Raw genomic sequence first — 13,633 nt, 5'->3', positions numbered from 1 at the left:
AAAAAATTACTCCGATAGAGGCAGTATTTCCTGATACTACACCTCATGACAAACACAGAATTCGGACAATCTGTCTTCCAATGGGGATCGCACCACATGTGGAGGACTGTGACACTTGAGGCACAGTCTTTGCTTCGATATACACAAAAACACATGGTGTTCCGTCTATGGCGGTTATACCAGACGTACTAAGACAGATTCAAAATTAATACGGTCCAGAGCCTGCTTTAAATGTAGGTATGAAATTATTGAAAGACTTTAAGTAAGTCTCGGCTATACTATTTGCCACAGATGCTGCTTCTCCTTTTATGTTGGCTATCTGCCAAAAATTGAAAGAAACAGATATAGCAGAACAACCTTTTGAACTTGCCAGAATAATTGAAAAATCCTATGAAGAATTAGGTAGAGATAGTTTGGGTGGGAAACCACTAAAACCACAACTAACTGAAAATCCTGAAAAGAGCTTTATTAAGAATAATCTCATTACTACAAAAAAGAAGTGGGAGGGTAATAAACAAAAACCACTCCCAGAGAAAAGCAGTTCTAGTCCAGAGGAAGGTCTCCCCAACGGAGAAATAGATCTCCAGAACGGGGGGCAGGTCTCCACAACGGGAGCCCTCTGAAAAAAGATACAATCTTAGAAATAGGGATAATTTAAGAAAACCTGACAGATATCAACATAATGATGCACGTCCCTCTCGATCTTTTCAGACTTCCCCACAGAAATCGGAAAGAAGAGGACGGTCAGAACACAAAGAAGAGCGCGTCAAGTCCAAAGACAAGGAACATGCTCATCAAAGTAAAAAATTACAATTTCCCAAAAAGAAGGTAGCCAGTATTAAAATAAAACATGCCGAGGATTCTGAGGACACAACTCGAGAATGGGCCCAGACAATGCTAGACAGCGAAGCAGAAGTGACCATAGCTCGCAAGATCCTGATGAATCTTCTGGAGACAGTGGACACAAATGAATACATTCAGGTGGAAACTGCAAACACCAGAGTTAGTGTGCCCCAATAATTATATGAAATAACATTACGTATAGAAGGGGACAAAACTAGGAAAATAAAAGGTCTCTTTTGGGAGAACCTATCTAAAGGCTATGATATCCTGCTAGCAGAGAAAGACTGGCCACCAGAGTTTGTCAGGGAGTGCCCACATGGCAAAGAAATGATTATGCCTGCCTTCTCAAATTACATTCCAATTCATAAAAAATACACATATGCTAGAAAATGGGCAGTGGCCCAAGCACCTGCATTATACAAAAATCATGTAGGATGGGATGAGGATTCTCCTCACCATAAAATTCAGTTAAAAAAATCAACCTACTGCACAGAAGCAGTATCCTGTTAAGCAAGAAGCTAAAAAAAACAAGTCAGGGAGATCTTAGATCAACTTGAATATCAGGGGGTGATTGAAACATGCACCTCACAAATGAACAATCCTTTTTTTCCTGTCTCAATCAATCAATCAATCAATCATAACACTTGTATAGCGCGCTACTCACCCGGGAGGGTCTCAAGGCGCTTGGGGGAAGGGGTCCGCTACTGCTCGAACAGCCAGGTCTTGAGTTGTCCCCTGAAGGCGAGATGGTCCTGGGTCAGTCGAAGGTGGATGGGGAGGGAGTTCCTTGTTTTGGCCCCCAGGTAGGAGAAGGATCTTCCTCCGGCAGTGGCTCTTTGTATGCGTGGAACGGCGGCGAGGGCGTGGCTGGTCGATCGTAGCTGGCGGGTGGGAGTGTAGAAGGTCAGGCGGTCGTTGAGGTACTTGGGGCCCGGGTCGTGGAGAGACTTGTGGGTGAGGAGCCTCAACGTGATCCTCTTGTTGACGGGGAGCCAGTGCAGGTCCCTCAGGTGGCCGGAGATGTGGCAGCGTCGGGGGATGTCCAGGATGAGTCGGGCGGAGGCGTTCTGGATGCGTTGGAGTCTTCTTTGTAGCTTGGCTGTGGTTCCGGCGTAGAGGGTGTTTCCGTAGTCCAGTCGGCTGGTGACGAGTGCCTGGGTGACCGTCTTCCTGGTTTCGGTCGGGATCCATCGGAAGATCTTGCGGAACATGCATAGGGTGTGAAAGCAAGATGAGGAGACGGCGTTGACTTGTCTGGTCATCGAGAGGGAGGAGTCCAGGATGAAGCCCAGGTTGTGGCGTGCTCTGTTGGCTTGCGAGCGGTGCCCAGGGCCACCAGGAGTCGTTCCAGGCGGAGGGCGATGGTCCCAGGATGAGGACTTCCGTCTTGTCTGAGTTCAGTTTCAGGCGGCTGGTCTTCAAGCCAGACGATTCACATCGTCTAGTTTTGGACTACAGACACCTAAACTCTTGTTGTAAAACATTTGCAGTACAAAACTCACACAGTGCAGCACTAATGAATAACAGTGCGCAAAAAATATAAAACAACATTAGATATTTCAAATGGTTTCTTCTGTCCAAACATAGCACCAGAAAGCAGGTATTTGACCGCTTTCTCAAGTATGGGGGCTCAAAGGCAATTCTGTCGTCTCCCACAGGGATTCAAGAACAGCCCAGGATTATTTTCAGCCAGGGTAACAGAATTACTACAAATGTATGATGATGAGGCATTATCTTATGTCGATCACATCTATCTTACAGACGATGACCTGGAGACACACTTGAAAAGAGTGAACACCATTATACTTGGGTTTGCATCTGAAGGGTACAAATTCAACTTCAAAAAGTCACGAATTGCCCACCTCACTTTCCTATTTTTAGGATATGAATCATCAAGTGAAGGCAAAAGCCTAGCAGACAACTTCTTAGAGAAGTGTGCAGTTCTACAGGCTCCAAAAACGCTGAATAAACTTACAATAAATTCTAGGTTTCCTGAATTTCGGAAGAACTTACATTCTAAACTATGCAGAGAGGGTTAAACCCCTCTACGAATTAATAAAACCTGATTTCAAACCAATCAATTGGACTCAGAAACACCCAAAAATTTTAAGATCAATACTAACAGACATGTTAACTAAAACAAAACTGCAAACACGCGCAAATGATCGCAACCTTGTAATCCGAGTCATCCCAGGAAGATGCGGATTTATGTACCTAACCGCTAATGAGGGAGAAACGGTACCAATAGCTTATAAATCACACTTGTACACACAAGCTGAAATGAAATTCAGTTCTACTGAAAAAATTCTGACTGTGGTTCAAACTGCTGTAGCAAAAGAAAGAGCCCTAGCCCAAGGGAAGAGCATATCTGTTTTAACAGTAGTATCAGCCCCTGAGGCAGTAACAAGACCAAGCATTCTGAATGCTAAAGCTTTAGATCCAAAATGGATACAATGGGAAAATTCTCTTTCTGAAACAGACGTGAAACACGCATTTGATCCGAAAATGAAACAAGCATTTACAATGCAATGGTTTCGCCTTTGGAAAAGTTAGAGCTATTGGCATTGTAAATGACAAAAATTGTATTTATGTGTTGGTTTTGAAAACAGATAAATAAATGGCATTATCATTTACATTGCCATTAGCTAAATCTCTCACAAATGTGAGACCTATTGCATTTGCACCCACACATACACACAGAGCCACACACACACACACAAAGGCACACACACAGAGCCAGCCGCACACACAGAGCCAGCCACACACACACACACAGAGCCAGCCACACACACACACAGAGCCAGCCACACACACACACAGAGCCAGCCACACACACACAGAGCCAGCCACACACACACACACACACCGAGCCAGCCGCACACACACACACAGAGCCAGCCGCACACACACACCCACACAGAGCCAGACTGTTTTGAAAAATTTGAGGAGCACTGGGGAATTCCGCAACATTTTGAGTTGAAGTCACTTATCATGGCATGTTTTCATGTTATTTTGCTCCTTGCTGGTGCCAGCGAAAGAGACTCAACCTGATTTAGAGTTGGGCAGTCACTGAAAATCCCTTGATTAAGTACCAAACTGGTCCGGTGTTTTGATGGAAGATGCACAGACATTAAAATAGACCCTTACCGTACCTCTCATCTTGTGTGCTTAGAAATACACATACACGCACAAAGACGGATGCGCATGTAAACACAAACGCACACATAAACAAGCATTTACGATGCATTTACACACGGGCTCACGGACAGCGGGAGGGGGGACGGTCCCACCGAATTTACTAAATCGACGAGGTTTGTGACCAGTAAATGTATACGTACAGCTGGCCCATAGTGAATGGAAGACACTAGTAATTGTTTTCCTTTTTTCAGTTTAAATGTGTAGCATGGACTTCTGAAAAGGCAAATCATGCATGCTCTTGGTGTACTTTTACCACATATTTAAGCACAAAAATATTTAACCATAGGATAAAATCCCAAAACATGACCATATAAGGTCGAGAAGAAGCATACGTAATTATTGCCTATAAATTCAGATTCTCGGGTGAGGCTCCAGAGTTATGAATATCCCTAACCTTCGCTTTAAGACTAGACCACTCGTTCAACCACCATAAGGTGCCTGAAGAATCACCTTCTACAGAAATGCCTTTGCTTCTCTCCTCTAGTCTCATGTGACACTAACAGGACTTGAAACTGAAATAGGTAATTTGATTACTGATCCCAAATGATGCTTTAAAATTCTTTGATCCATGACAATCTAAGCTCCGGAAATGCTGATTAATTAATAACGTAAGACCAAATCTATGCGAATGTAAGCTCCTGAAATGTTGCAAAAATCATGTCAGCCAACAAAATCCCTACTGAGTTCTTTTGTCTGAACACTAATTGTCAGCAAGGATGGCTTCTAATATTGCCAGTTCCATGCATTATGTAGGCGCTCAGATGATTGTTATAGATGTGAATATTAGCTCCTGAAAGGCTACGTAGACGATGATGTAAGCTCATAAACCATTAAATAAAAATGCTGTCAGGCTCTCTAACCCCTCCTTCTTCATGCTGATATGAGATATTAACAGAATATACACATTTAGTTCAGTAATATTTCTCTATTGCAAGTAAAAGTGAGCAGTAGAAATAGAAAGCTTGTGGAAAGGTTAATATAGAAAAAAGGGATATGGGGATATGAAAAACAGTAAATAGGACAAAGTGATGTAAATGTGACGTTCGAAATAGATGTAAGAGAGAGGGCGAAAGAAAGGGGTAGTGTGCTGGGGAGCATACATTTAGGAGTAGCAAAAGATAATGAGTTTGAGGAAATTAGAGACAAGAAATAGATGTAATAGTGATATAAAGAATAGAGGGAGTGTGGCAAAGGATTAATAGGAAAAGTGATGAAAGATAGACGAGAGGGTGCAGGGAAAAGTGCAAAGGAGTGAGTGACAGAAAGAGGGATCTAACAAGAAAGACAGGAAGAGGATTTGTGAAGAGGCTGATAGCCGGAGTGGGATGTCAGGAGGACTGCGGTACGCCTTTGCTCTTGATGAATGAAGCTTACTTACTTGAGTTTTACATTTAAAATATACATTTATTTTCCCTTATTGATTTTGAATAAATTCTCCTGACGGAAACAAGGAAGTGGATCTATTATTTTGCAAGTAGATGGTATAAATAAGACCTAGATCAAGGGAAAGTTCTAATCTCCAAGCGCTACTCAGGTCCACCAACAGCAGGCAACAGAAACTGCAAATGTTACACAATTAACATCACGTTGACTCGTGGCAACACTGTCAAACACACACATGAAGCTACACACCCACTCTTCGCACATGCAACCATACACACACATTGCTGCATGTTCACTCTCACACATACACATACAGCAAACACCAGCAGTCTCATGCCCACCTGGTGCACCATGTAAATACAATTTTCAATAAAAATTACTGAAATAAAAAAAAACTATCAATCACACACACATGGTCACACGTCCATTCATTAGACAACTGTCCCTCACACACAGTCACATATTCACTCTCAGACATACTGTTAGAAACACAACAGTATCACTGCGCGATACTGCTTGCGCAGTAAACGCCAGGCGAAACCTAAAAACTAGAAGATCTGGAATACGAACATGAATGTCCTCTGTCAATCGAAATTCTGACTCTCGAACAATACACCTGTGTAATCTACACGGACAGATTTGCACAACACTACGTTGTGGAAAAACAAGTTTACAATGCAGCATGTGCGATTGTTAAAGGTCGCTGGCGCTTAGGTAAATTTAGACCGATGGTCACTAAAACTGAATCACAGAAACTGTACAGCTCAGCGAGCTGAAATAAGATCTTTAAAGATGGCGCTTGAGAATGCTGATCGCGAATTCCCCACACTAATAGTGTGCGATTCGTATTATAGCGTCAAGTCTTACAACGAATTCATGCAGACCTGGAGTGAAAACGGTTACAAAGATAAGACAGGTGTCACAATAAAGCATAAAATACTGTGGGAACAAGTAGTTCTCTTACAGAAAGAACTATGAAAGACTCACGTGATACATACGCAGAGTCTTCAACGTGATGGCGTTCACGTTGCAGGGAATTCATTGGCTAACAGAGCCAGAACGGCAGCGGTTCAACCGGCTTCCGTAGTTACAAAAAAACGTTCTAAAAAACAAATAGATGGAGAAACCATGCTGGCAGTAAAAGCCTCATTAAAAGGCGACTATGCAGCATTACCTCTCAACTATCCACTCGACAATACATACATAATTGATGCGAACTCCGTTCCTTTTGCTCGAATCCCTGGAGTGGGGGACAAAGTAATTCCAAACACGAACCGGAGGGCTTACTTGATTCAAGAAGCACACATGGGAATGGGTCTGAGGCACCAAGAGATCTTGAAATCTCTAATAGAATTGCAATCACTATACTGGTGGCCGGGGATGAGCGTGCAAATTTATAACTTTGCAATGGATTGTCAGGACTGCAACAGAGATCGCAGTTGTGAACCGGACCAGACACCAGCCCAGACACCTCTATTAGACAGCATTAGGCCATCTACACGCAGACGTCCACACGGAAAAATGCGATCCCATAATTATTAAGACTAGATTAATTTAAGATGTGGCCCTAGCGCTCGGCTGACGCCAAAACTGTTATAAAAGATTTGCGAGTCTTTATCGGCACATACGCAATTGGCATGCTACACTCTGACCAGGGTCCTGCGTTTAGCTCTCGAGCTTACAAGGAGGCCATGGCCAGCTTGGGCATTGCATTGCGGTACTCTAGTCCATTCCATCCCGAGGGAAATGCGGTAGTGGAGAGAAAAAAAGTGACATAAAGCAATCTATAACAGCTAGGGTATTAGGTTCGGGTGATGGGTGGGTCAAACATCTAACAAGTGTCCAACGTAGTCTTAACAATCTGCCAAGACATTCTCTCGGGTAATCACTCTGTATGAACTTTTGTTTGGTACTAGAATTATAATCGAAGATTTCGATTGTCAGACTTCAGTGGTAGAACAAAAAACCTTTGATATCAAAGATCGTTTGGCTGTTTTACAGGACTTAAATGAAACAAGAAGAAGTCTAAGTAACACAAAGCTACTGAAGAAAAACCACCTGTCCCAGCAAGACCTGTCTGGATTCCAAAGATTGGGGATCTGGTCAGATAAAAGATCGCGTTGAAGAAGGAATTTGGGCCTTCTTACAGAAAAGCAGTACCTGTCTTAGCTATCAGCGGGACAAGATCAGTAGTACTACCGCCTCTTGCTGGCAAAAAGGAGAACAGAGTTGTATCAATCGTCCTGGTAAAACCACAATCATGTGGCCAATAATAAGTAGTAGGCCCAGAGGACTCCCAAGAAGTAGCAGAAGACCAAACCGTGCCACAATTCAAGAGGTTCAAACTGAGAGACTAATCATATTTGATAAACCTGCAGTGAATAAAAAAGGACTATGCAACAAAGCCATGGAACTTGTGCCTCTTGAAACCCAAATTGCAACAGTTCGTCAATAAACACCAATCTACAATGATGTAGCCTCTGACTATACAAATGCAAAGATTAATGAGAATCCGTAAGCAATTCCAACAATTGACAGAACTGCATCTGGCTACTTCATCAATTTCGATGACTTTTCTGAGGATCCAAGTGAACATGAAGAAACGCCAGCAACTAAAACTTTCAAAGAAAAAATGACTGAACTCTTTCATCAACTCAAAGAAACATATCTGACTTCACCATGGATTGAATTATGGATTGTGTTAGGTGTACTTTTCCTCTTACTCTGGCTCCTATTGTTTTTAAGCTTGGGAAGAATGATTGATGGAAAATATAGTACAATGGACACAGCAAATCAGAACATCAACTTGGTCCTAAAGCCTCAAAGATCTTCTCACATTGAAAAAAGAGAACTATCATCAGTAAACATCGCAGCCATTCCTATACCTGGTGGTGTAGCATGGGATGCCACTGATAACAACATCTATGGCCCGGTTGAACTTTTGAGATATCCATATCAGTTCAAGGTTTCATTAAGTGACTTTATATCACCTAGTACTTTCGCTGATGATTGGGACTTTCAAAATATTAATAATATGATGTCAGATTTAGAAATGTCAGCAAAATTTACATGATTATTTAGAAGGCTCATCAAACTATGAAGAAATGTATTGCTGTAATCATTATGGGCATCACTATTTGCATAAATCTGCTAATCCTAGAAATGTGTTTGCTTATAATCAATGGGAACATTGTCCAACACCGCCAAAAGGCAGCTCAAAAACATTTTATGAGAAATTCCCATACTTCTCAGGGTTTAACATCACTGATCCAGAAACGTTTTATTTTAAAAATTATGAATAAGACAGGAATGAAAAACATGTTGACAAATACTAAACTAATTTATTCTGCAAAATTTTATGAAAAATTGTCTACATTTGGTTTTGAGTTTTGGAAAAACAACATTGAAACAAAAACCATCTGGGATACAAAAGATTGGCAGGTACAAGGTCTAGAATCATTATTCAGAGCCTGCATGATCCCAGAACAAATAATGTTCCTGAATGACACCATTCAACAAACAACCTGTCTTGGCCTAGCCAAGATAAAGGACTTAAACAAACCGTCTATACCAAAGCCCATACCTGATAGTAATAGCTCTACAGATGTGGATATAGACGTATCCCATATTTTACACCAAAACAGAACAAATCCTGATTGGAGAAAATGGTTGATCTGGCCCACAGACACTAATAACTGTCGAAATAGATTCCTGAACAAAACACAGGGGTTCAAACAGAACAGGCCAGACCCTAGATACTCCCAGAGACAACATCCAGGGATAATTACAACATACAGTGTAGGGAAACTATGCCTCGGATGGCTGCAGAAATCCACACTGCCTGAAATTAAGCAACACTTGACTTTACTTAAAGAAGGTGCTGACTTGCGAGATTTCATATTGGGACCTCGCAAACAGCATCAAAAACGTTTCATATACGCCGGTATATATGCTGCTTACAACGAAGCTTGGAAAGTAACGCAAATTGAAACTGCTGAAAAAATACGAGAAATTGACCCTATTAATTTGGAAAAATCACTGTCTGTAGTGGACAATGGGTTAACGACTCTATCCTCCAGAATTTATTCACTGGACAGCATTGTATCATCTGCTATTGATCTAATAGAACAGGATATGCTAATGTTACAACATGGCCAGTCCCAGTTACGTTCTATTGTACAGTTAGGCTGAACGTTACAAAGCCTCCGTTCAGGCTACGTGCCATGGCGTCTAATCAACACGACGTCATTATTTTCTATCTTTAACCTTACTGATAAACAAATCTCTTTGGCACAAAAAGGAGCAGACTATACGGTGCTGAGCATTGAAAAACTAGAAAAATTGCCATTGACAGTCTCCGAAAGACCCGTCATTGAATGGATAATACATGGCACAATTACAATTCCGATAACGACTTTTCAGTTTCAATATTGCCAAAAGCATATACCAGCGGGCCTGTATGAAAGGTTGGGTAAAGGTTACATCAAGTCGACCTGGAATCTACCTTATACACATAAATGTTACAGTGGGGGGAAAAAAGAGGTATTTCTTAGTGGTAATAACTGTAAAAATTCACTAAGCGGTACACTTCTGTGTCAAGGAATTAACTTGCATGGAGCCTGCGAAGGTTCATCTAATAACCTTTCATGCCACCTGCACGGCACCCCAACTACACAGATAGAGCCTTTTTTCAGACAACTTTCCAACGGCAGTTACGTTATAATAAGTGACTGCAGCTGTTGTGGCATGGCGCCAGGAAGGGCCTATCTCGTCAGTGTAACTTCCATGGTCACTTGCTGTATGCAAGTATTGTATCCAAACAGCAAACCAGACAAGGAGGCAACAATATGGCCTTCTCTGAACATCTCTTCTATTCGAATTGATACTTTAAGCAGAATGAAATCCATTCTTTTACAAACAACTGTGCCTTTAACCTCGTCTAGAGAGACGTATGATCTGCAAGTTGCAAGGACAGCGGCAGAGATACATGCCTTATTATCAACAAATTGCCCCGTGCATTTCGTAGAAATGTTAGGTCAAATTTTAAACATGTCTGATACCAGTGGCATAGCACATGTATTTAAGACAATTTTTTCGGGACTATTAGCACCGTTTGACGCAGTCCTGAGCATCTTCCTGAATTTTGTGCACTCTGTGTTCGGCGGCCTGCCTCTCATCTTGGGACTCGTAGCAGGAATTTTATTTTTGTTCCTTCTGCTCCGATATGGCAAATCCAGCCACAAACAAACCTTAGGCTGCCATGGAAGAAACGATCCTAGCGATGAGATACCGAGAAAGGATAACTAAAGTACTCGGCTTGGCTCGGCTAAGAGATCTGAATACTACCTGGTTTCTTTCATTCAGACCAATCTGGCAAGATTGCATCCTACCTGTTCTACGATGCCTGCTCTGCGGAGAAGAATGCGTGTTGGACGTCTGTCTCATACTACCATCAGCAGTACCTTTGGAGATCGATACTTTGCTTGTTTCGGTAACGGCTCGTACAACGCGTTGTCCCCAGCGGCTACCTATTCTGATGACTGCATTCGTTGAGATCTCACCACTACGATTAGGTGACGGTGAGGTACGAGATGAAAGCAGCCCACAGGCACCACCTTCTGTGACCATTGCTGATCTGAACACCGATGACAGCAATGCTTCTCATATCTGCACTATTTCTACTTTTTCGGACTTGGTCCAACTTTCACCTACTGTTGTAGACAAATTCTTTGCCACCCTATCTGAGTTAATGTTCTCTCCTAACAACGAGAATAACTTTTGAGCACATAGCGTTCCCTGAACTCTGAATTCGACTTTCAATTTTGAAAAACAGAACTTCTAAAAAGCTTGAGCACATAGCGTTCCCTGAACTCTGAATTCGACTTTCAATTTTGAAAAACAGAACTTCTAAAAAGCTGTGGAACTATTTTTTTGCCCTGAAAGCGAAATTATTTTTCCCCGTTCCCAAAATATTTACCTTTTTTTTGGCACATGATACTCTGCTTAAAGTAGAACTATTCTTAGAGAACAAGATTTCTATTTTGAAACTCTAGCCAATATTTCAACGCGTACTATATATGCATTATCTGAATGATACCACTGCTTGAAAACGTACAATATATTCGTGTATATACCATTTCAAATGCATTTTTTGTATTTTGGGGTGGGATGGAAAACACATGCATAGTCCTATGTTTTAAATTGCTTAGTATTTTAGTAATGATGGACATTATACGTGGAGTGGGTGTTGTAAACGTATCTAGGACCCTATTTAAATATTCCCGATTTATGCCCTTATGTGGTTATAACAAATCATATCCTTATAAAGGCATAAGAATCATATCCATATTAAGTCATAGCCAATGCAGTCCAAATACGGCAAGGTTACTCCCATAGAGTCCTAGAAAGCACAACGCGTTCTTAAACAAACCAAGCCTCCAGCAGCCCGGGAATTCCCTCTGCTTCTGTATTGATTTGTCCTAGAACTCCTGGAGTCCTGAAAGAACTACGAGTTCTTAGTGACGTCTTATGTCCAACCTTACGTCAAACTCAGCACCTTCCAGGTATAAATATACCAGCATCTGCCCTAGTAAAACACACGGTGGGTTGGAGCAGATCAGCTATCTACTTGCCCGACGCCCTGCTGTGGCAAGTGCCGAAGGAAGCCGACCCTCCCATTGACGCACTGAGAGAGACGCTGTCTTTTCTCCTGCCGAGAAATCCAGCTCCAGTGTTTCCGGTCACCCTTGCGGGTTGCTAGGAGATCGAGTCCTGAGAGAGAGATACAAGACCTCCTTCATTCTATAAACAAGGTACGGAGCTGATAAGACCCTTGGAGAATTCTTGATTCAGATTCTTGTCAAAAACCTATCTTAACTTAAACTGCAGCTCACTTACTCCTTCCCACGTACTAAGCTTAGGTTAGGTACACCGGGGTAGGCGTATCTTAGAAGCACCAGTTGAGTACGTTTAGTCATGGTTTTATCTATGTATATATTTTATCTATTTTAAACACCGTATGGCTTAGAAACCATACCATGCTCGTACAGTATTATTTCATAATACTCCTTTTACTGTACGCACTTTACTTTATGACAAGTATTGCAATTGTGGCAACTCACTTCTCTTGCATGAGAAAGAAGACTGTTCAATAAATAACCTCTTTTATTGAAAACGCCCGTCTCTCTATTTCTCTGCGCTTCTGGTGAAACTAAGCATGCACGATTGACTGAGTAAAATAGTTATCTATTGTTTCCGCGACTCTGGAGATATACTCCTTATTCTGGAGGGAGCAAAGTTGTCATGTTTATGCGGTTGTCCGTAAATAATCCTTTCTTGTATATTCAGGAAAGTTAACACCTTCTTGTTTACTCGAGAAAGTTTCTAGTGACCTCTGAGCTAGCTGGCATTCATAATTAAGTCTAACATATTCAATAGAGACCTAGTCGACCTAAGTCCTACGTCTAAACTATCGTTTATGTTATTCCAATGCGCAGAGCCTATTGGGAATATAGGAACTACACTACAGTCTAGGTAGACTAAAAGGTAATTTGCCCGGAAAATCCTAGGTTACCATTGAGGCAGAATGTTATGTTTTCTAACACACTGGCCTTAGCACTCCAGAAACTCCATTTAAGAAAATCAGTATAATGCTATACGGAAGATTTTGCTTAATCCATGCCAAAACGCAGATCTGCAGAAAATAGATAGATGGCTAGTAATTGTGAGATTTAAATGGTAGTACTTAAAATATCTCCGTATTGGAGAGCAGAGCAGTACATTATCTGGTAAAATGTCAATTCTATCTGCATGCAGCGCTTAGATAACTGACCGGAAGATACTTTTTTCAGGAGTATGTCATGCATTAGATATATATTTTCTGTTTCTCTTTTTTTCCATTGATGAATGTATAACGTTTCTCTTTCTTTCTTTTTTTTTTTTTTTTTAGCCCGAAGTCTTACTGAAGATTTATATGAAATTGCTGCAGATAATATATGGATATCGACAGGAACACTTTTACATGGTACAACGTTTTCATTGGCACATTGTGTTTTTTTTTTGTTTATATATAATCTTCTTTAAATCCTTAGATTAACAACTTGCGCACATACTCCTTTTTTGGACCTTTAGCAAATGACCTTTAAATGTATTAATCAAATATAATGTTTTATGTAATACTCTGCCACTACTTTACACTACTGCAGGATAC

The 13,633-nt window shown here is 41.3% G+C and overlaps 1 protein-coding gene across 3 annotated transcripts in view; it reads left to right on the top strand.

The window, feature by feature from the left end:
• Window positions 1-13,633, top strand: part of NUF2 (NUF2 component of NDC80 kinetochore complex) — a 414,966-nt gene that overhangs the window by 124,762 nt on the left and 276,571 nt on the right. For all 3 annotated transcript variants that reach the window (XM_078641336.1, XM_078641328.1, XM_078641341.1), the window contains one exon: window positions 13,373-13,447. In XM_078641336.1, coding sequence (XP_078497462.1) covers window positions 13,373-13,447 — 75 coding nt within the window. The remainder of the gene's footprint in view (window positions 1-13,372; window positions 13,448-13,633) is intronic.

The sequence above is a fragment of the Lissotriton helveticus genome, chromosome 1_1 (assembly GCF_964261635.1).
Source record: "Lissotriton helveticus chromosome 1_1, aLisHel1.1, whole genome shotgun sequence".
Lineage (NCBI taxonomy): Eukaryota > Metazoa > Chordata > Amphibia > Caudata > Salamandridae > Lissotriton > Lissotriton helveticus.
This window is presented reverse-complemented; position numbering and strand designations above follow the sequence as displayed.